This window comes from Moschus berezovskii, chromosome 17, assembly GCF_049115385.1.
Source record: "Moschus berezovskii isolate FMDL1 chromosome 17, NW_MosBer_1.0, whole genome shotgun sequence".
Taxonomy (NCBI): Eukaryota; Metazoa; Chordata; class Mammalia; order Artiodactyla; family Moschidae; genus Moschus; species Moschus berezovskii.
Genome location: NC_142476.1, coordinates 12,542,609 through 12,564,712, shown reverse-complemented (window position 1 = coordinate 12,564,712; position 22,104 = coordinate 12,542,609). Strand labels below are relative to the sequence as shown.

The 22,104-nt window shown below is 64.3% G+C and overlaps 1 protein-coding gene across 4 annotated transcripts in view; it reads right to left on the bottom strand.

Moving 5' to 3' along the window:
• Positions 1-814: 814 nt before the first annotated feature.
• Positions 815-22,104, bottom strand: part of KIF21B (kinesin family member 21B) — a 43,666-nt gene continuing 22,376 nt past the window's right edge. Inside the window, exons 15-35 of one of the 4 annotated variants that reach the window (XM_055418939.2) lie at positions 21,018-21,217; positions 18,184-18,291; positions 17,670-17,738; positions 17,131-17,363; positions 16,852-16,999; positions 16,580-16,774; positions 16,397-16,498; positions 14,745-14,910; positions 14,515-14,566; positions 14,306-14,363; positions 13,427-13,632; positions 13,274-13,348; positions 11,644-11,757; positions 9,574-9,612; positions 7,907-8,043; positions 7,085-7,265; positions 6,822-6,986; positions 6,553-6,670; positions 5,736-5,906; positions 5,128-5,327; positions 815-4,124 (exon numbers count right to left, since the gene is read on the bottom strand). In XM_055418939.2, the coding sequence (XP_055274914.1) occupies positions 4,070-4,124; positions 5,128-5,327; positions 5,736-5,906; positions 6,553-6,670; positions 6,822-6,986; positions 7,085-7,265; positions 7,907-8,043; positions 9,574-9,612; positions 11,644-11,757; positions 13,274-13,348; positions 13,427-13,632; positions 14,306-14,363; positions 14,515-14,566; positions 14,745-14,910; positions 16,397-16,498; positions 16,580-16,774; positions 16,852-16,999; positions 17,131-17,363; positions 17,670-17,738; positions 18,184-18,291; positions 21,018-21,217 (2,792 nt within the window). In that variant the 3' untranslated portion in view covers positions 815-4,069. Of the gene's footprint in view, positions 4,125-4,167; positions 4,727-5,127; positions 5,328-5,735; positions 5,907-6,552; positions 6,671-6,821; positions 6,987-7,084; positions 7,266-7,906; positions 8,044-9,573; positions 9,613-11,643; positions 11,758-13,273; positions 13,349-13,426; positions 13,633-14,305; positions 14,364-14,514; positions 14,567-14,744; positions 14,911-16,396; positions 16,499-16,579; positions 16,775-16,851; positions 17,000-17,130; positions 17,364-17,669; positions 17,739-18,183; positions 18,292-21,017; positions 21,218-22,104 lie in introns of those variants that run through there. The other 3 variants (XM_055418937.2, XM_055418941.2, XM_088845207.1) reach the window with 3 other exon arrangements.

The window sequence follows — 22,104 nt, the reverse complement described above, 5'->3', positions numbered from 1 at the left end:
GAGTCAGACACGACTGAGCGACTGAACTGACTAAATGGGACTTAGAGGCAGAACCCGGTGGCTCGGTGGTTGGGAATCTGCATGCCAATGCAGGAGACTTGGAGTCAATCCCTGAGTCAGGAAGATCCCCTGGAGAAGGCAATGGCACCCACTCCGGTATTCTTGCCTGGAGAATCCCCATGGACAGAGGAGCCTGGCGGGCTGCAGTCCACGGGGTTGCAAAGAGTCAGACACAGCTGAGCTAAGGCAGAGCACAGAGGAGCTTCAAGGTGGTAGGGGAAGAAAAGGGACGACTTAAGGTGGTCGGGGGAAGAAAAGGGATGACTTAAGGTGGTCGGGGGAAGAAAAGGGATGATGAGACTGAGAAGCCCTGATCTCAAGGCCAACATCAAGCCCGAGGGAGCCGTTCTGGAGCCTGACCGTTTGTCTCTGTCTCATCCTCGTTCCGTCCGAGTGTGGGGTCACCTTTCACCCCAGGGACAGGATGAGGGCCAGCCCTGCCTGCTCCTCACAGCTGGACGTCGGCAAGCCACCTCCTCTCTGAGACTCTTCTCACTTCAGAAAGCGCCAACAGGTCGTGACCGTCCAATGGACGATGCTGGGTACAGTGGCAGGAATGGAGCAGGCGCCGTTCAGAAACGCATGGCCTTGCTCCAGCTCCACACCCGTCCCAGGAGGGGATCCAGGGAGACTGGGGGGGTGGGGTGGCGGCGACCCTCATGCTGGGCCCGGCCCAGAGGTCAGCCCTCCCGCCCCCTAACCCGTGGAATGACCACCCGCTCAATGTCCGTGGCACTCAGCATCACACTACAGACAACGGCCATTCGCGTTTTATTCACGACAGCATCTTCGAACACTCACATCCTGTCTGGGAACAGAAATGTACAGCATGAGCTTAAATAACTTTCATACATTATGTACAGTCATTGGCCAAAGTACAAAACATACACACACCTGTGCGGCCGCCCAGCGGAGCCGAGCCAAACACAGCCCCGCACCCCAGCAGGGGATGGCTAGAAAAGAGCTGGTGGGCAGGGCAGCGGTCTTCTCTGCCCTGCAGGGCCCTCGGGATGGGTGTTCAGAGGGCCGGACCAGGGAGCCGGACTGCTTCTGAGTCCCGGGGTGGTGGGGGAGGAGGGCAAAGAGGCTTCAGAAGTGAGAACTTTCCCCGTGGGCTCTGTGCCTGCACATCAGAAGGCAGGGGAGGGCCTGGGAGCAGGAGAAGAGGGCTCCTGGGGAGAACTGGCCAAGCCCTGGCTCCTGAGCCCAGGCCTGGAGGCCATGCCCAGTTGAGCTCAGCACTGTTCCTAAGGGACGGAGGAGCAGGCTTTGGGCCACTTTGGTGGGAAGGAGCTCTAGGCTCCGGCACAATGGGTGAGGCGAGGCTCAAAGATCAGGGGGTGTCCCCGCACCCGGCCCAGACTAAATCAGAGGATGCCGGCAGCCTGGGCCCCCCCGAAGGGCAGGAGAGGTCAGGAATCCCTGACTTCACAGTGGCCACCTGGGGCGCCTCCCACGCCGGGCGGCACAAGGAGGCCCCGGATGGTCCTCCCTCCAGCACTTTGTGCTTTCAACTCCTGGGCCGGCAGCAGGGCCAGACCCGCCAAGACCCACAGGCGGCCCTTCCCAAACAGCGGTTCCCTAACCGCCTCAGAGGCTCGGGCATGCTGGCCTCAGCTCTCAGCCCCCCCTACCCCCAGCAAGCTCCGGACCGGATGCCAGGTGCTGCCTGGGGGCTTCTGGCCGCCTCGGAGGAGCCAGCCCCACTGACAGAAGAGACACTGGCCTGAGGATGCTGAGAGCCAAGGTCTGGGTCCAGGACCCGGCTGAGAAGGCCGGAAGACAGCCACCGTTCGGGGAGCTTGCCAACCAGCTGCTAAAGCTGTTCCAAGGCTCGGCCCCGGGGAGGGGGTGGTCCAAGCTCGTCAGGAGAGCTGGGGTCAGGCATTCAAAGGTTCGGGAGGTGGGGGGGAAGAGGGCACCACTCCGGGCCCCAGCCCTCCGATGCGGCCTGCCTGCAGGGCCCGCCTCAAGCCTTGGGGTAGCTCAGAGGGGCAGCAGTGCAGGATGAGCCCTGGGAGGGTAACAGGCTGTGCCGAGCCCCGTGGGAGCGGGCCTCCTCGGCGCCCCCCCGGGGCGGAACCTCCCTGCGGCTTCCCCAGGTCGCTGGCTGCCAGCCCTGCCTTGTGCTCTCATCTCAACCACTTTGTGCTTTCATGCCTAGAAAGCTTGTGCAGGGAGGGGCCCGGGGCCCGCACTGGGCACCCCGAAAACCCCGACGGGGTGTGCCAACTTCAGAGCGCCGGGGCACGGCTGGGAACCGCTCCCGAGACCCCAGAGTCAGGGCTTCTGCCAGGACAGCAGAGCCAGCCCGCCATGAGGTAGCGGACTCGTCGGAAACAGCAGGACGTGGACGGGCAGGGACGCCGAGCACCTCTAGTGGGCAGACGGCCCCCCTCGAGCAAGGACAGGCTTGCGGCCACGGTCCAGGCCCCAGGCGAGGGCGGCCAGCCTCCCATGTTTCTGCAGTCTGCGAACAGTCAGGCGCATTCTCGCGAACGGGTCGCAAACGCGAGCGTTCTGCCGGGCGCGGCGGCGGCGGGCGGGCCGGGGAGGCGCGCCCACCGGGGAGGCGCGCCCACTTCTGCGCGGCGGCCTCCGCTCCTGCAGGCGCTGGCCCAGCTCTGCGCAGGTCCCTCTGCACGACTGCTCCCCGACGTCTGCCCCGAATCCAGCCGGGGCCGCTCACGGCGGGGCGACTTTCTTAGCTGGGGGGCAGCTCTGCGCAGCGGAGCGAGGCCCCGTCCTCCTTCCCTCCTCCCCGAGTGCAGGGCCCTGGCCGCGCGGGGAGGGGCACCGAGGGCCGCCTCCCAAAGACCCAAAGGTCACCGTGTTCTCTGGACAGAGCTGGGGCTCCCGGCCCCCCAGACTGAGGCCAGGAAGCACACGTCCAGGTCAGTATCAGAAAAATGCATGGAAAAGGAAAAAGAAAAGAGGAACATCTCAGGAGCTGGGGGCCCCAGCCCCCAGGAAAGAGCAGCTCCCCTCGGGGCGGGGAGACCCCTGGTGCTGCCAGGCTGGGGGGGACGCATGGCGGTGGGGGGGGCGGGCACACGTCCGAGCCCCTTCCTGGTGGACGGTCTTCCGAGCTGCTTCTCTGTGGCCTGCGTGGGGCTTGGGGAGTGGGGGCAACCGGCGGGAGGCCCCACGGGCGAGGAGACCCCTGTGGGTGCGGCTGGTTTAGTGTTGCGCGGGTGGGCGCCCGGCCCGCAGAGGAAGGCACTGAGGCGCCCGGTGGCCGGGGCGGGGTCCCGAGAGCAACGCCCCCTGCTGAGGTGGGGACAGGCCCGGGCTGCAGAGCCCCCGGGGCGCCACCCTGCTCTGCAGAGCACGCGGGGAGGCGTCCCTGCAGGGCATGGGAATCCTGGCCCCCGAGAGCTGTGGGAATGAACATGTGGGAGGAACTTCAAGTCAGTTTTCCAGGAGGCAACAGCAAAAGTAAAAATAAAAAACAACATAAATAACTGAAGCATTCTGACCGTCTCCCCAAAGGAATCTTTCCAGCAGCTCCGCCGAGACTGTCAGAAACGGACCCAAGGAATTGCCAGGGTCCGCGGGGAGCGGCCACTGGTGGCTGAGGACAGAGGTCAGCTGCAGGCCAGCTGCCCGCACCTGGTTTGCATGGTTACCTGAGGGCTGTCTTTCTGGGCTCAGAGGCAGGTGCAGTGGCTGGGCTGGGGGATGGAGGGGAGGCCTGGTCGGTGGGGGCCACCTCACCGCTCCAACAGGAGTCCCCTGGGCCAAAGGCTGGAAGAAGGGGGTGGCCAGCTGGGCAATGGAACTCGGGGCCAGGAGGAGGGAGAAATAGGAGGAATTGCCCTTTGGCTTCACAGCTTGATTTCCTCCCCAACTGCCCCATACCCCAGAGGTGGGGGACGCGGAGGATGGTATCTCGTGGGAAGGCGGGGTGGGGGGGGGTCAGGAGGGGCCACTCCCATCAGCCACACCCTCTGTCCCCTCCTGTGTCCAGGCTGCTGGGCCGAGGGGTGGGCGTCCTCTGACCTCACTGCTAGTGGGGGCCGCTGGGCAGGCGCCGGGCGCTCCAGAACTTCACGGTGAGGTCACTGGGTGGAGTGAGAGAGGGCGGTCAATTCTTGCCGTGGGCCTGGCCGGCCACCCCCGCATGAAGAACAGACTGGAGTCCCAACTCTCCAGGAGTCCCAACTCTCCAGGTTTGGCCGGGACCCAGGGCCAGGTGTCGCCCAGGGCGAGGGTGGCTGCGGGGGATAGGGGGCAGGCGCTGGGCAGGGAGAGGGGCCTGTGGCCACCGTGGCCCAACAGGAGGCTCTCTTGTCGCTATTGTGTTTTGTCCTGTCCGGGCCTGAAGGCCCCCTCTGCTCTCTGCTGCCTGGCACCCCTCTCCTGGGGGTCTGTGCCCCATCCATGCTCGGAAGGAAGGAAGGGGGGCGGGCGTGTCTATCTCGGGCAGGCAGGGTATGGGGCTAGAGAAAACCAATCTCATACCGTTAAGAAGCAGCTCAGATCGAAGTGGAGAAAGAGGAGAGGAGAGAGGGGAGGATGAGAGAGGAGATGAGGCGGGGCAGACAGAAGGGGAGGCGAGCGGGGTCAGGGCATGGTGGTGGCGCGGCCCTTTATGGCCAGGACTCGGCGCGGAAGGCAGGGGGTGAGTCCAGGGACGTAATTCCACAACTTTACCCGGCAGTCACTGTCGGGCAGGAGGGGGAGGCGGAGAGAAGAGACGAGGTCGGAGCAGGAAGGAGAAAGAAGAGGCCGTCTGAGCGGCTGCCCGCGGGACGGGGCTGGGCATCCCTGGATGGGACCAGCGCTGGGGCGGGGCTGGGCATCCCTGGATGGGACCAGCGCTGGGGCGGGGGGGTGGGTGCTCCAGGGGCTGAGGAGCGTGGGCAGGGCGGCCCGGGAGACAAGCGGGTGGTCTTGGCTGGGGCGCAGCACGCCCAGCCCCACCCCTGGGCGGTGCCCTGGGAAGGAAGTCAGGGGGCAGGGGTGCTGTGGGGTCTGCACTGGGGTCTGGGCCCACACCCGCCCACCCGCCCGCCCAGGAGAGGCTGGGAGCAAGAGTGGAGCGTCCCCCTGCCCGGCACCTACCTGGAGGCGGTGAAAATATGCCTGCTGTTGGTGCAGATGGCATTGATAGGGCTGTCGTGGCCTTTGATCTCGCCGATGGGCGTAAAGTTGTCCACATTCCAGACCTTAATGACGCCTGCACGGCAGGCGCTCAGCAGCATGGGGCGGCCAGGGACGAAGGCCAGCGCACACACCCAGTCCTTATGTGCGGTGGGGATTTGCTAGGGAAGGAGCGAGCCATGAGGGCAGGGAGTGGGGACCCTGTCCCGGGGACACTAGAGCCCCCTGGGGGGAGGGGCCCGGGCAGCATCGCAGGGCCCAGGAGCCAGGCTCTGCAGGGTCCCAAGATGGGTCCTTCAGCCCCACTTCTGGGCTCGAACCTGAGGCCCCGCACCACTGAACAGTCCTTCCGACCTCAGAAGGGTCAGAGGGAAAGGCGTTGACTTTTCAGACGGGGCTGAGAGCAGACCCCTCCTTAGAGGGGCTGCCTGAGGAGCGTGGGGGGCTCTGGAGAGGGTGCTGGGGGCACAGGGGGCAGAGGGTGCAGACTCAGCAGGCATGGGGGGCTCAGGTTCCTGGCGTAAGGGCCCCAAGCCCTCCCCGGGGCCGGCCTCTCCCGCCCCCAGCACCTGCACGAGCTCCTGCTGCTCCAGGTCCCACTTCTTGACACCGTTGTCCCGGGAGCCACTGAACAGGACATCCCCCTGGATGGCCAGACACTCGATGCCGTCATAGTGTGGGGGCTCGAAGTTGTGGGTGGGCCCGATGGTGCCCGTCACGCCCTCGCCCAGCTCGAACATCTGCAAAGGAAGGGCTGGAGGTAGTCCCGGGCCAGGCCCCGGCTCTGTGGGGCCAGCTTGGGGTCCCCCGGGGCCGACACACAGGGTGGAGAGGGGCTCCCGGGGATTGGGGACAGGGAGCAGGGAGACTGACTCAACGTGGGTCTCGGGGGTGAGTCTCCTATTAAGGTTTCTTACTTTTTAATAAATAAATGTAGTACTACTTGCACTTGAAATAAAAATATTCATCATAACCTCTCCACCCTTTTTATCTTCTGCTTCTCAGTTTCTGACTTTGTACCTGTTTGCAGCGACGCGACCAAGGAGCAAAGATCAGCAGTGCCGACTGTGCTCTCTGGGGCTCTCTTGTGTTCCTCAGGCCTATCGTCGCCCCGCTCCCAGCCCTGCGGGTTTTCCCTACTTTATTTCACCGTCATTCCACCCGCAGACATTTAGGTTCTTTCTGATGTTTCACCATTTACAAAATCACGCTGCAATCGCGATCTCCTGCACAGACCTTGCTCCATTGGAGGGATTTTTCAGTATAAAGCCCCAGGAGTCACATTATTTTTCGTTGAGTCCCAAGTGGAGGGGGAGGCTGAGGTGGGGAGCACCAGAGAGGCCCCATCCCCCAAACCCGGCTTCAAGGTCAAGGCCGCCTCAGTACCTTAACATAGTGGTCCTTGGAGCCGGTCACCACCAGGTCATGCTGGCTGGCGGTCTGGGTGACCGTTAGGCACATCACAGGGCCAATGTGGCCAGTCAGCTTGCCGATGGGCTGGAACCTGCAGGGGCGGAGACATCCAGCTGGGGGGGATGAACCGGGGGGATGCTGGGGTGGGACGGGGGTCGGCTCTGGGTGAACACGCTGGCCAGGATCCTGGGGGCTAGGGGGAGCAGTGAGGTCCCGCCTCCCGCCCTCCCCGGGCCCCCCACCTGCTGAGCTCCCAGACACGGACAGCGTTCCCCGAGGCGGCGTAGAGCGTGCTGCCCGCGGGGCTGAGGGCAATCTGGTTGATCTGGTGCTCCCCCTGCCCGCTGGTCACCGTGCGGGTGGACGCGGCCACACAGGCGTCCCCCGAGACCACCTGGCCCGCAGACCTGCGGGTGAGGGAGAGAGCCAGGGTCAAGGGTGTGCCCACCGGCGGGCCGGGCCCTGCTCCCACCCCAGCCCCGACAGCCCGGCAGGGGGAACTCACGTGAGCGTCCGGACGCACTTGGCCGAGTCTCGGATGTCCCACACCTTGATGTAGGAGGCGGACACGGAGAACACGAGCCCCGAGTGGCTGCAGTACTTGATGGAGACCACATTGTTGGGGTGGCCCTTCAGAGCCGCGATCTCCTGCCCCGTTACCAGGTTCCACATCTTACAGCTGCGGTCTAAGGGGAAGCGGAAACGGCCGTCATGTCCCCACAGCCTGCAGGGCCGCCAAGGCTGGCAGAGGTGTCCAGGGACACCCAGAGGAGGCGCTCCAGATCAGGGGGGCCAACACAAGCTCAAGCCTGCTCCCGACACAGATGGGTGCGGCGCTCCTGACGGGGGCCCAGCGGGCACTGCAGAGGGGCCAGGCCTACAGCAAACCTCAACACGTGCCGCCCACTGACCAGTGAGCCAGCAAGGGCAACCGAACCTCAGGGGAAAAACCCTGGGCTCAGATGCCTCACCTAGACTCGCAGCTCTCCCCCCTGCCATGCAGGCCTGTGGGTATAACACAGCTGCTTTCTGCTGGCAGGCAGCCTTTTCTGCTGCTACAGCTAAGTCTCTGTGGGAAACGCGAGGCCCCAAGTGCCGGGGCGGGTGTGGAGGGGGGTGCTGATGTGAATGATGCTGACACGCTTCCGGGCGTTCCGGAGGCAGGTCTGGGTGGAGCCCCGGGGGCCAGCTAGGAAGGGAGGCCCGGGGTGGGGAGTCCTGAGCCCCAACAGGAGTGGGTTCCCGTCTCCTTGGCCGTGGTCTCGGGCGGAGGGAGCAGGCGGCTGGGAGACCCTGAGCCCAAGGGGTGGGTCTGGGTCCCACCCACCTTTGGAGCCTGTGAAGAGCAGCTCATCCGTGGCGTCCACGCAAAGCACGGGCTTGGTGTGGCCCTCGGCCATGGAGACGCACTGCAGCGGGGCCGTCCTGGCGCCCTTGGCTCCACCGACCGGGGTGATGATGCCCCTTCCCGGGAGAGAGGGAGAGAGGTGCCCGTCAGCCCCGGGCCACAGCCAAGCTGAGCGAGGCTCCTGGGTGCGGGACACACACAGGGGCTCCGGGGCCCCAGGCGCCACCCCCGGGATCCGAGAGCCACGAAGGCAAGGGCCTGTGATGCGGCTTCTCAGAGGCTGTGCTGAACACTTCCGGGGAGCCAGACCAGCCGGGCTTGGCCGGGGGCCAGAACGGCGGGGCCCTGCCTGCACGGAGGCCCCTCCTACCCTTCCCGACCAAGAACCCAAGGCGCAGATGCCCCCAAGCTGGAGCTGGGCAGGAGAGGCCCCAGAGCTGGGGGGCTCCTCCGCCACCTCAGTGACCCCAGGGAGGGTGGGGGGTGCAGACAGGAGGCACACAGGCTTCCCGGCCCTTGCAGAGATGGACATGCATGCAGGTGTGCAAACACACCCGGTGGGACCAGCGCGATCAGACCGGTGACTGCCATTCGCCAGCCTGCTCAGCCACAGGGAGGACGCCCTGGCCCCTCTGTGAGTAGCTACGCTGGGCTGGAGCAGACCTGCCTGCCCGCGAGCCAACAGAGGAGGCCTGTCCTGAGCGGGCCTGGGGACCCAGCTACACCCCAGCCTCAGGAGGCCCTGAGGCGGAAGAGCTTGTTCTCAGCGGGGGTCTCTGGGAACAGACCCCCGGCCCAGGTACGTGCACGTCTGAAAGCACGTCTGTCCTCTCCAGAGTGTGCCACCGCGACGGGGACGCTGTGGCCGAGAGCATCCAACGGGACCCATGTCCTGCCCTGCCTGAGGCTGCTGACGAAGCCCCAGGCTCCGCCGGCCCACCCCCAGGACAGCGGTCGGCCAGGCCCAGCCGCCCCACGCATCACACACACATGAACGGCCGCCTGCCTCACCCCACCCCAGCTCACTGCTTCTGTTTTGGCCCAGCTCCACGGTAACCAGTTTACGGGAAGACTGCACAGTAAAAGCATAACCCTCCTTCCAGGAGCGAGTTCTGGGAGGTGGGTTACAGAGCCGTCCCTCCAGGTGGGAGGTGCAGGGGAGACTCAGCCCTGGGGAGGGGGGGCCCTCTCCCAGCAGGGGCGCAGGCCCACCGGGTCTGGGGACCTGCTCTGCCGTGGGGGGCTTCACGGGGCTGGCTGGGGGACAGTCTCCTGGTATACCTGGTCCTCGGGCCTGGAGACGTGGGCAGGGGCACTCCTGGCTCAGGGCCAAGGTCACGAGCGAGCCCCAGACCCAGCGGATAAGGTCCGACCCCTCTAGCACCACCAAGCCTTTCTCGGGGGATCTGGCGCCCCAGGCTCCCATGCCCACCACTCCCACCCAGTGACAAGGCGCCAGCAGCCACGCCCTCCCCGAGCCCCCAGCTCCAGCCTGGCACAGTCAGAGGCTACAAAGCACCCACGAGGGAGGAGCCGGGGGTGAGAAGGCAGGAGGGGGTCTGGGGGAGTCATGGAGGGGAGGGCCGCATGCTGAGGCCAAGGTGTTGGGGGGGATAAGAGGGAGCAGTGAGCCATTCTGTGTGTACCTCAGGACCTCCGACAAAGAGGAGTCGCTGTCATCAGACCTGGGGGCAGAAAATTAGCTGGATTAGGGGGGAGGGGACACACACAAGGGAGCGAGCGGCAGCAGCGTGGGGCGGTCAGAGGGCGGTTATTCTCTGAGGGGGGTGGGAGGAGAGGAGGAGGATTGCTGAGGGCAGCGGGGAGGGGGCCAGCCTGGGGGCCAGGGGCACCCCCAGCTAACAGGGTGGGGGTGGGGAGGGGCCTCGGGGAGACAGGCCTTGCTGGTCCCAGGCTCTTGGCTGCTTCACAAGCTGGGGGCCCCTTGCTCCCCGGGGCAACACGGTGACTGCTCTCACCCCACCAGGAGCTGCCCTCTCCCAGCAGGGACCTGCTGACCCCCAAACCCGCGGTCCCCGGGAGCCTGGACAGTGCTCAGGAGCTGGCTCTGTACACGCGTCGGCCCGACACCGGGGTCACCAGACAGGACAGGACAGGGCTGGGATGCCAGGTCCACCCAGAGCTGCTGAAAAGGACTTGTGACCGTGAAGGTGTGGGGGCTTCCTGCCCTGGATGATGTGGAGGTGTCTGGCTGGTGGGGGGGCACCCTGGATGGTATGTGTAGCTCCCTGACTCATGTGGGAGTGCCCTGGATGTTACATGGGGGTGCACTGGCTGGGTGTGGGGGCACCTTAGCTGGGGTGGGGTATGTGGCGGTACCCTGGATAGAATGTCGGGGGCACCTCATTGGCAAGGGCACCCTGGTTGGTATGTGCAGCTCCCTGACTTGTGTGGGGGTGCTCTGGCTGTTGTGTGGGGGTGTGTACTGGCTGTGTGGGGTCACCCTGGTTGGTATGTGCAGCTCCCTGACTCGTGTGGGGGTGCCTTCACTGTTACGTTGGGTCACACTGACTGGTGTGGGTGGCACTCTGCTGGGTGTGAGGGTGCCCTGGCTGGCACGGGGGCATCCTGGTTGGTGTGTGCAGCTCTCTGGTTTGTGGGGGTGGTGCCCTGGCTGTTATGGCAGGGAGACACCCTGTCTGGTATGTGGGGCCACCCTGGCTGGCGTGCTGGTGCCCTCCTCCCACAGGGGAAACAAAGTGTGTTCAGGGGAGGAGCAGTATTTTAACCCAGGAAGGGGCATTTCTGTGGGGAAGGGTGGATGCAGGCAAGGACTAGCACTTGGTAGCCTGGGCTCCCCCAGAGGACAGCAGCCCCCTCCAACCATCTAAAAGGATAGAGGAGCCAGGAAGAGCCCACTGGGGCTGCAGAATTGGGGGCTGCCCGGGGCACAGAGGAGAGCATGGGAGGCCCAGGCCTCCCCCTTCCCCAAGGCAAACCCCCACATGTCAAGAGGCCCCAGGTGTGGGCCCAGTTTGACCTCTGTGAGCCTCATCTCTTTATAATACAGGGAAGACGGTCCTCACGGCTGGTTCACAGCTCGGTGGAGTCGCGTGTGTGCAAGCAGGGTGCAGCTTAGGGGCCATCACACTGGGAGGTGAGTGCACAGCAGGGGTGGTCAGCGGCGGGCGCCGACCCCTCTGTGTGACCGTAACAGTGTCTCCTTCTGTGGGGACAGTCCCCAAGGGGCCCGAGCATGAGTGGTGGGGAGGCGGCACGACTGAGGCTGGGGGAAGGGGCCTCAGAAGAATCGGAGGCACAAGGGGCAGGCGAGCAGTTCTGGGGAGGCCCCCGGGATGCACGGCCACAGGCCCATGGCCTCCTTCCTGCCCTCTCCCACGGCCCCCGAACACTCGGGGATGGGAGGGGCCCACGCTCAGCACGGAGTGGGGCCAGCAGGGTCTCCTGCTCCCCGCGTGCCGGTGGCGAGGGCCCACCTGCAGACCCCTGGCTAGGGGGCCCCCGCCCCGCCCAGACTCCTCGCCCCGCCTCGCCCCCAGCCCCGCCCAGACTCCTCGCCCCGCCCTCACCCCTGCCCCAGACTCCTCGCCCCGCCCCGCCCCGCCCCGCCCACAGACTCCTAGCCCCGCCCCCGTCCCGATTCATCGCCCCGCCCCCGGACTCCTCGCCCCGCCCCAGCCCCGCCCCGAGTCATCGCCCCGCCCCCAGGCTCCTCGCCCCGCCCCCGCCCTTACTTGTCCAGAGCGGACCCTTGGCTCTGGTTACTGGTGAGACGGGAGAAGACGTTTCGGTCGTTGCGGGGCCGGGTGGGCGGGGACGAGGGGGGCGTGAACCCCACATCTGTGGACCTGGCAGGCGATCAGGACAGAGTGCCGCCGTCAGGAGCCGCGCCGGTGCCCGCGGGCCGCCTGCCCCACCTTCCGCCAGGTTCCGAGCCGGAATCCCCTGCTCATCACGCGCGTGTCAGCCTCGAGCAAGACCTGCGGGCTTCCCCGTCATTTGCAGACATGAGGCCCCAGCGCACACGTCCCCAGCTGCGGTCGGAAGAGGCAGCCCTGCCCTCCTCACCCTGCACACAAGTGTCCTTCCCAAAGTCTATGTCGTGTCATGTTTTTCATATTTCTGTGCTTTTGCTGGTGATGTCACTGATTAAAATGGCCCCAAAGCTGCTGCAGGGCCGTCTGGTGTGCAGAGTTCAAGGAAGCTGGGGCGTGACTGATGGAGAAAGCCCGTTATGAGCTTTCCTTCAGGTGTGAGCTCTATGGAGGGCTGCTGGCACCGAGGTCAGGGCTAATGAAAGTGAAAGTTTAGTTGCTCAGTCGTGTCTGACTCTTTGCGACCCCTTGGACTGTAGCCTACCAGGCGCCTCTGTCCATAGGGATTTTGCAGGCAAGAGTACTGGAATGGATTGCCATTTCCTTCTCCAGAGGATGGATCTTCCCGACCCAGGGAAAATGAGTCAGTGGTATATATTAGATAAAGTGTCTTTCAGCAGAAACTCACATGCTGGGGTGATGGAAACGCCGTGATCTGACGCCCTCAAGTACTCCGCCCTGTACTTTGTGGGAACAACAGCTCGGGAATCACTAAGTCGGGGTCACAGTGAGGTGACAATACAACACCCGGGACCTCTCTTCGGAAGGTGGTCCTTGGGTGCGGCCCATCCTCCCTCCCTCTGGAGAGTCCAGCCTGCACCTCCCCCCACCCCACGGCGGCTCCAGTGTGTTGACTGTCGTGGGGGCGGGATGATTTCTGGGGTCCCCCAGGTGCACGGATGTCCCACAACTCCTCCTACCAAAGGCCACGGGGTGGGGGACACAGAGGAGGGGCTGGACCAGAGGGAGGGACCAGAGCACATCTTCCTCCCCTCAAGGCAGATGTATGAGGTCACCCTGCCCTCCACTGCTTACCGCGGAGGCCACCAAACATCTCAGAGAATTAGGACGACCCAGAGAGGCATCCAGCGACCTGCAGGAGCCCCGCGGGCCCCAGGAGTGGCTGAGCAGTTGGGGACCCTTCAGTGTCCGGTGCCCCTTTCCCTTCCTGGACTGTCCTTATTCTCTCATGCTCCCCCCCCCCCAGGACAAGACCTCTGAGGCCTCCCAAGGAACCACAGCCCTGAGCGGAGCTGAGGCACACTGGCCCCGTGACCAGTCCAGGCCCCTGAGAAACCGTCCACACCGAGCTCACGGCAGTCGGCAGTTTTTAGCCTTGGCCTTGGCCACCACCTCAGGCGCTCACGGAGGTTGTTTCCTGAGCTGCAGCCGACAAAGCGGGGAAGGGGCCACGGGGGGGGGGGGAGGTGCTGACGAAAGCGTATACGGCGGGCCTGGACCCTGCTGCAGGGTGACAGCACGCCCTCACCTGATGGGCTGCCCTCGGTCATAGGACTTCCTCCGGGTCAGAGGGGATGTCTCCGCACCGCGAGACTGTCGGGGGCTGGAACACAGGGCCCAGTGAGGCCAGAACCACCTCCCAGCGCAACCCCCGGCTCCCCACCGCTTGCTCCCTCCTTACAAAGTACTCCCTCTGGTGGGCAGGCTGATGGTCCGCGACACCTTGTCCCGGTAGTAGGGGTCTCGGACCGAGAAGCCCACGCCGTCCTCTTTGATCTCCACGAGGGAGGCCAGGGACTTGGTGATGTTCTTGGTGGAGACGTCCAGCGGGGGGCCCAGGCACTCGGCCGACACAGCCTTCATCTGGGCGGACAGCTTGGGCTCGCCCTGCGACGGGAAGGGTTGGGTGGACCCACCTGCCCCGGACATGATGGTGCAGGAGGGGAAGGAGGGGTATTTCCACAGGGCAGACGATGCTGCCAGCCAGAGGCAGAGGAGTGGACGGAAGGGCCTGGCAGACTTCACCCAGGCACGTCTCCTGGGGTTTCTGGAGAAGCCGAACCAATAGGAATGCCCTTCTCGCCCTAGACTTTGCAAGCAGAACTGCCCAGGTGGACCAGTGTCCCCAGCTCCTCGGTGTGCCCAAAGGCTGCGCTCACATCTCTGCTCCCGGGTCCCAGCTCTCTGCCTTCCCTCTCTAATGCGTCCCGCTGGGGGTTCAGTCTAGACTGGAAACTACTCCCTGGCTTCAGACCTGCGTGCACAGTGAGTGGACATCCGGGGCGAGGCTCTGATCAGAGCTGGAGGCAGTTTGGGGAGGAAGACGGGGATTTCTGAAGGCGGGGCCTTGGGCTGTGGTGACATCACTCCACCCACTTCAGAAGGAAAGGGCTGTCACAGGTCACACACCCGGGTCCCCCCACTTCCAGATGAGACCCGTCTTGGCCCCCGCACCCCAGCTGGAGGCAGTACTTGGCGGGGCTGGGAGCGGGGGCCGTGCCACAGGAAGGTGGGGGCCAGGCTGTGGGGAGCAGCCTGTCCACCTGCCAGTGGGGCTCACCTTGAACTTGAAATCATCGTGGCTGGTGGAGCCTTTCATGGTGAACGACTGGGAGAAGCTAAGGGAGAAGCCGATGAGGGTCAGGGTGCTGACAGCTGGGATTCTGGCTTCCGGGGACTTAGACTCATGGGTCCCTGGGAGCCCCCAGGCCCCGGCTCAGCCCTCGGCCCAGCCAGGGGCACGTGCCCCTTCCCGACTTGGAAACTCACCTCCCCTCAGAGAACTCGGACACCTCCTCATCCGTGCTGGCATAGCCATTCTCTGTGGGGTAGGAGGGAGCCGGGGTGAGACCCCAACCAACGGAGTGCGGGGAGAGCAGCCTCCCTCCCACCGTTCCTCGGGGGTCAGACTGGGGCTTCTGGGGAGTTGGGGAAGCGAGGGCCTCCGGGGTGGGAGGGAGGGAGCGCCGGGTCTCTGGGGGCCCCTGGGGGGCCCGTACCCTGCTGCACATTGTGGATGAGGGCCTGCAGCTCGGGGTGGGCCTCGGCCTTCTCCCGCAGGGCGTCCAGGAGCACGTGGTTCTGGGAGGAGCCTGCTATGTCAGTCTGCCGCAGCCGCCCCTCCAGCAGCCGGATCTGCGCCTCCTTCTGCGCCACCTGCAGCCCCTGAGGACGGGCAGCGAGGCCTGGGGTCACCCTTCCCAGCCTGGGGCCATGGGGGCCCCATCACTGCAGTCCCAGCATCTGTGCCGCACAAGAGCCCTGAGGGCTCGCAGCCCTCACCCTGCACCCGTCACAGACCCAAGACGCACCCCGGACCCTTGGCTTCCCCTACATCCACGCTGGGGGCAGGCTCCCTGTGTGGCCTGTATCGGCCCGCAGACACACACGCAGACATAACCCCAGGGCCTCAGAAGGGGGATGCATTTGGAAACGAGGGGCTTTACGAGGTGGTCAGGGCTTCCCAGGTGGTGCTAGTGGCAAAGAACCTGCCTGCCAGGGCACGTAATGTAAAAGACCTGGGTTTGATCCCTGGGTCGGGAAGACCCCCAGGAAGAGGGCGTGGCTGCCACTCCAGTGTTCTTGCCGGGAGAATCCCACGGACACGACTGAAGCGACTTACACGCACAAAAGAGATGATTCAGTTAAAATGCAGTCTCTGGGGGCCCTAATCCCTATGACTGGTGTCCTTACAGGAGATCAGGACACAGACACAGAGGGGCGACCACAGGAGGGCAAGGCGTGGAGACAGGCTCCAAGGAAACGGCCCTGCCCACACCTCGGCTCTGGCCTCCAGCCGGCGGGACGGGGAGGGATGAAGGTGTGCGCTTAGGCCCCCGACCGTGATGCTGGTGACCACAGCCCAGCAGAGGAACACCCTCCCTAGCGCAGAGCTGAGAGAGCTCCCTGAGGGGTGGGAGGGTGGAGGAAGGCAGTCTCCTGCCCTGTCTGGAGCTGCCCTGCAGGCACAGCCCGAGGGGAAGGAAGCCACCCCACAGCCGGGCCCTGTCGGAGCAGGCATGGGAGCTGAGACACACCTGCTGTTCCAGCACCAACCCCACCCCTGGGAGGAGCAGGTCCATTGTCTGCTCCGGCTGCCCCACCACACACACATATGGACACGGACACACACAAACACAGAGACACAGAGACACACACACACAGACACACACACAGACACACACACACAGACACACAGAGACACACACACAGACACACAGACACACACACACAGACACACAGAGACACACACAGAGACACACACACAGACACACAGACACACACAGAGACACACACACACACACAGACACGGACACACAGACACACACAGACACACACAGGCAGGGACACACATAGACACAGACACACACAGGCAGACACAGGCAGACACACACACAGACACACATGGACACACACACACAGATAAACACATAGACACACACACACACGCAAGCTGCTGCCTCCCGCTCCACAGGCTCAGGCCCTGCTGTGTGCGGTGACCACACCAAGCCCCTGCCCACATCGCCTCATTAAAGCTTCACGGCCAGGCATCACCCCGACTTTTCAGTGTCCCCCCCTCCCCCTGTGAGTGCTCCAGCCCAGGGCAGGCCCCGCAGACGCGCGTCTGCCGGGAGGCCAGCGGCCCGCCCACCTTGTCGATGGACGCCTTGAGGAAGTTGTCCAGCAGGAGGCGGGCTTCAGCCAGCGAGCAGGAGCTGATGACCACCGACGTGTCTGTGGAGTCCAGCTCCTCCTGGGCGGGGAGGCAGAGGGCACGTCACCCGGCTGTCCCGCCGCCGCTCCCGCGCCCGCACGGCGCGCCCGCCCCGGGCACCTTGGTCTCCTCCAGCTGCACGATGGTGGCCTGGCAGTCGCCGATGCTGTCGTTGATGTAGTCGATGTTGGCCGCCAGCACCTCGATCTCCTCCGCCAGCTCCTGCAGCCCCTTCTCCTCCTCGGGGCTCTCGGCCTGCAGCCGCTCCCGCTTCCTGCGCAGCGTCTCCTGCAGGAGGGAGAGCTCCTCCCTTTTCTGGGGAGGCGGGCGAGGCCTCAGGCTGCTGCCCCTGCGCCCGCAGAGCTGGTGGGGGGACGGAGGGGCGGGCCCACCTTGATGAGCCGCTCCATGTCAGCCTCCAGGTTGACGATGGTCATCCTCTGCATGACGATGTCCAGGATCCTCCGCTCCAGCGACTGCCACTTGAGCCTAGCGGCCTTGCTGAAGCTCTGGCTGGCCCCCTTCTTCTGGAACTTCTTTCTAGGGGGGACACAGGCGAAGGGGCCAGGGCGGGACCACTCTCAGCCTCTGCACTGTGTGGAGCCCCTCAACTGGAGCCTCCGAGGCCCCACCCCCATGGCCCCCAAAGCTCAGGTGCCTGGCTTTCTCACCTGGCAGGGCGGGCACCAGGCACGGTGGGCGCGGGGTGACTCCCCAGGAAGTTGTTGATCTTGCGGTCCCACTGGCGCACGATGCTGGAGACGGAGCGGGCCCCCGACTCGGCCTCGGACGAGGTGGTGCTGGCTGACACCTCGGCCCCCGAGTCCAGCACGGGTGACTTCGGCCCCACTCGTCCTGCCACCCGCTCAGACATGGGCTTGGCCAGACGCCTCAGTGCAGAAACCTGGGGGTCCGGAGGGCAGGGGCCCACTGGGTGGGGTGCCCCAGGCCCACAGAAAAGCCCAACCTGGGGGTGCTAGGCAGGGAGAACACGGGGCCGCTCCGTCCTGGCCTGGGTTTGGGACGGAGTAAGGGCCAAGGGGTCTTTGATGTGAAATGGACAAAAAAGAGACTTCTCGTTTTAAAAGCTAACATCTCAGGCCCAGCCGGAACCAGCAGGCTGCTCCGCCCTGCTTCAGCGCCCCCACAGGGTAACCCAGGGTCAGCACCCGGCGGGGGCGAGGGGGGCTGGGCAGGGGCCCGCGCTCACCTCCTGAGTCTTCCTCCTCAAGACTATCTCCTGCTGCCTCTTCTGGGACTCCAGAGCTCGGATCTGAAACTGGGCGTGAGAAGGCGGTGGAGCCCTCGCTCAGGCCCTGAGCCCGGTCTGCCCCCCTGCCGCCAGCCAACTCTGGAGGGCAGCTTTGAGCTGCCAGAAGTCGCGGGGAAAGGGGACCCGGAATTTGGAGGGCACGTCTCTCAGCCTCTTCTCCCCACCAAGGCATGGGCAAGGAGCCTGGGGCAGAGGGCTGGGCCCCGCAGGTCTCTCTGCAGGCTGGACGCTGGGGCTGGTGTACTGGGTCTTGGCCAGCACGGGGCTCCAGGCCCGGCTGAGAACCACACGGGGACCAGACCGGGCGCCCGCAGCCATCCTGCCCTCCCGTGTGGGGCCGTGCTCGCCTCAAAGCACCTCCTCACAACCGAGGATGGCCTGCCAGGGCCGGGGTGGTCAGGCGGGGTGCCAGTGTGCGGGGAGGCGGGCTGGGGCCCAGAGGCGCCCTCACCTCCTGTCGCCGCTGCTCCTTCCTGAGCTGCGCGATCTCCCGGGTCCGCCTGGTCTCCACCAGCCGCCGCCGCTGCTGCTCCTCCCGCATCTGCTTCATCAGGGCCACCTGTGTGGAGGGGACACAGCCGTGAGGCCGGGGCAGTGCCTCGGGGACTGTCCCCTACTCTCCTCAGAACCTGAAGCTGACCCGCCCTCTGGTCAAGCTCCTGAAAGGAACGGCCTTACTGCCAGCCCGGCTGTGCAGGCCTCACCACGCGGCAGGGTCCAGCACAGCCCCCACAACTCTGGTCATGGACTCTGGTGGCCCCACCTGGAGCCACCGCCAGGGCTGAGCCGGTGTGGGCCCAGCCTGCGTGGCTGGAGCCAGGTGACCCTGCCTGGATGGAGCTGAACTGCTGTGGGGGGAGCTCCCAGGCCAGGCTCGTGGTGACCATAAAAACCGGCAGCATGGATGCAGCCCAGACCCGTGTAACAGTCACGAGAGAGGCGGTATCACTCCTGTTTTATAAACAGGAAATGAGCCTCAGAGAGACCAAATGACTTGAAGTCATAAAATCAGCAATGGGTGGCCAGACTTGTGGTCCGGGTCATTTTGCTTCAAAATCCAGCTCTTATCATGGCCGTGGATCAGGGCCGGGAGGGCCCCCAAGCACAGAGTCTGGAGCTGAGTTCCCGGCGCAGAGGGCATCGTCAGGGCAGCCAGAGGTGACCCAGCATGACAGGGAACAAGCGCCTGGGGCCTGGTGGCACCTCTCCCTCCAGTGTATGGGGTCAGCCCCCTTTCACGAGGCAGGGCCATGAGAATCGGGCCGGGCGGTCCCTCTGCTACCACTGAAGCCTCAGGCACTCCAGGAACGTCACCGGCCTGCCCCAAGGACAGACAGGAGAGGACACGGCCCAGAGGGGAGGGAGGCTGGCTGGGGGCTGGGGGCTGTGTCCGGGGAGCTACAGAGAGGAGGGGCCTCCTGCCTCTGGGCCTGTGGGTCTGGAGTGAATGCTGCCCCAAAGGGCTGGGGCTGGCTAGAGCAAGCCAAGCCTTGGCTGGAAGCAGACCCAAGCCCCACACATGGGGGTGCAGCATGCACCCCAACGTGGCGGCCCTCTTCTGGGGCTGGAGCCAGAGCCTGAGGCTTCCTTGGGAGGAATGTGTCTTCCGAGACGAAGGCCCATCTGCCCAACTCTGCCTGTGCGGCTGGGCCCCACAGGGGTCATCACAGGGTGGCAGTCTCAGAGTGGCAGGCACGCGACATCAGGACCCGCAGTGGCCCTGATCTGGGTGTCCCCGCTCCTGAGGGCACCTCCGTGAGTACAGGTACCCCTCAACTGCAGTGGGAGGGTCCTGGCCTTGGCGCTTGCGGCATCTGATCAGAGTCCATGCCTGCTGCCCCGGGTCCTTCTGACGAAACCCTGCACTCCTCCTGGGCATGCCCACTGCTGGAATGGCCCAAGGGTGCTCTTCTCAGCCTCTCCCCCAGCCTCACAAGCGCTAAGTGAGCTGAGCAGAGCAAGGGGGTCCTCGCTGAAGAGCCGAACAAGCTGAAATTGAAGCCCAGGAATGCGCAGGGACCCTCTATCCTTCCCACACGTTGTGGACATTATTACATTACTATTACATTACTATTACATTACATTATTACATTACTATTATTTTTCCAGGTTTCAGAGCCATAGGAGGATCCTCCCTCCTAAAGGTCTACAGTGGCGTCACCTCCCCTGAGATGACGCCCGGCCCGCAGTGGCTGGGGCACTTGGAGAGGCTTAGCCAGGGAACCTGCAAGCGGACAGAGAGAAGAAGCAGGCAGACTTCCCCTGGGAACCGCTCCACGAGCTCCAGAGAGTCCCCGAACGGGGACAACCAAGGACTAGGGCCTCCCTCCTGCCGCCAGAGGGCGCCCGCGGACCAAGTCCCCCGCATCCTCCGCAAGCTCGGTCGGCCCAGACCCGAGGACTCGAGCACTGCGAGCACTGCGTGCGGACTGGAGACCACCGCACTGGGCGGGGTCCTTGGGGGTCCTCGGAGGACCCTCTACTGGGGAAGGTGCTTTCACCCTGCACAACCTCTAGCTAAGAGGACGAGGTCCAGGAGCAGGACTGTTGAACCAGGCAATGTCAAGTGTCAAGATGAGCATCCACGCTGACAGTGATGGTTATTTTTAACACAGTAAATGGATTTTTAGGGCTCAGACGGTAAAGAATCTGCCTGCGATACAGAAGACCTGGGTTCGATCCCAGGGTCGGGAAGATCCCCTGGAGAAGGGAAAGGCTACCCACTCCAGCATCCTTGCCTGGAGAATTCTATGGACTAGAGGAGCCTGTCAGGCTACAGTTCATGGAGTGGCAAAGAGTCAGACACGACTGAGCAGCTAACACTTTCTTCACTTTCAAATGGATTTTGAGACCACACCGCCTCCCACACCCTCAGCCCACCCCTTTTGGCCTTCTTCCTTTCGGCCTGGCCCACAAGTCCCGTCCCCAGCCTCACCCTGGCCCCGCATTGACTTCATCCTGGTCCCCAACCTTGGCCTTCTACATCTCGGCCCCGCCCCCAACCCCACCAAGCCCCGCCCCCAGCCCAATCATGGCCCTCAGTACCCACCTAGGTTGTCTTCATCTTGATCCCACCCTGGCCCCGCATTGACCCCACCCCCGTCCCCGTCCCCCACTTTGGCCCTGGCCCTGGCCCCCACCTTGGCCTTCTACATCTCCGCCCCGCCCCCAACCCCACCAAGCCCCGCCCCCAGCCCCATCGTGGCCTCAGTAACCACCTAGATTGTCTTCATCTTGATCCCACCCTGGCCCCGCATTGGCCCCACCCCCGTCCCCGTCCCCTACCTTGGCCTTCTTCATCTCGGCCACCTCGGCCTGCAGCTTCTTGAGCTCCCTCTCGTAGCGAGACTGGTTCTTGAGCAGCCGCGCGTGCTCCTTCTGCGCTGCCTGAAGCTTCTGCAGGTCCCGGTTCATTTCCCGCAGCCTCTTCTCATAGTCCGCCTTGATCTTATTGGCCTTCTCCTCTGTGTAGCACTCCATGGTACCTGCACGCAGTGGGGCAGCATTGGCGCAGGTCCCGGGGCCCCCGTGCGCTGGGCTTGGACCGGGCCGGGGTGGGGGAGGTCTCACTGAGTAGTGTTGGTGAGTCACACCCTCCTCAACCTGTTCCCTCTGGTGAACAAGGAGGGGCTCGGGCTAGGAGACACCCAGGGACATTCTAGGGACCTTGAGGAGGTGATTCATCCTGAGATCTCTGAGCCCATGCTCGACAGCTTCCCCATGATTGGAGGAGAGGGCTGGACCAGTGGGAGGGGAAGGGTTAGTAAGAGAAGACAGAGTGACAGGGGCTCCGGCAGAAGAAACAAGCCTTCTCCACTCTTGACCTGATCTGCCAACAGACACGGCAGATTAACAAGTGCAAACCCACCCCGTCACCCAGCAGTCTTCCTCATCTCAGTATTACCATCGTACTGGTACCTGGAGACACCCTTGCTCCCCTCTCTTAATCTCCCACCGATCAACCAACAAAGCCCTTTGTCTGTATCCTCAAAATGTATCCAGAATCTGACGGCTTCTCACCACCTCCTGCCCACACCATCGCTCACCAGGACCTCTATAACAGTTGCCTAGCAGGTCTCAAGCTTCCACTTGCGTTTCTCTGCACAGCAGCTGGAGTGCTCTCGTCAGAACGCTTTCAAGATTTACATTACGTCTCTCAAAGCCCTAACTTTCCACGTCCCTCAGAGAATAAGGCAGAAGTCCTTAAAATGACCGGCACATCTGGCCACATTTCTCTTCTGACCTCCTCTGCTGCCACCGTGCCCTTCCACTGTGCCCAGTCATCGGGGTGCCCCAGGGCCTCATCATCTTCTGTTCCTTCTGCCTGCAATGCTCTTCCCCTCCCTCGTTCTCGGACTGCAGCTTCTCAGCG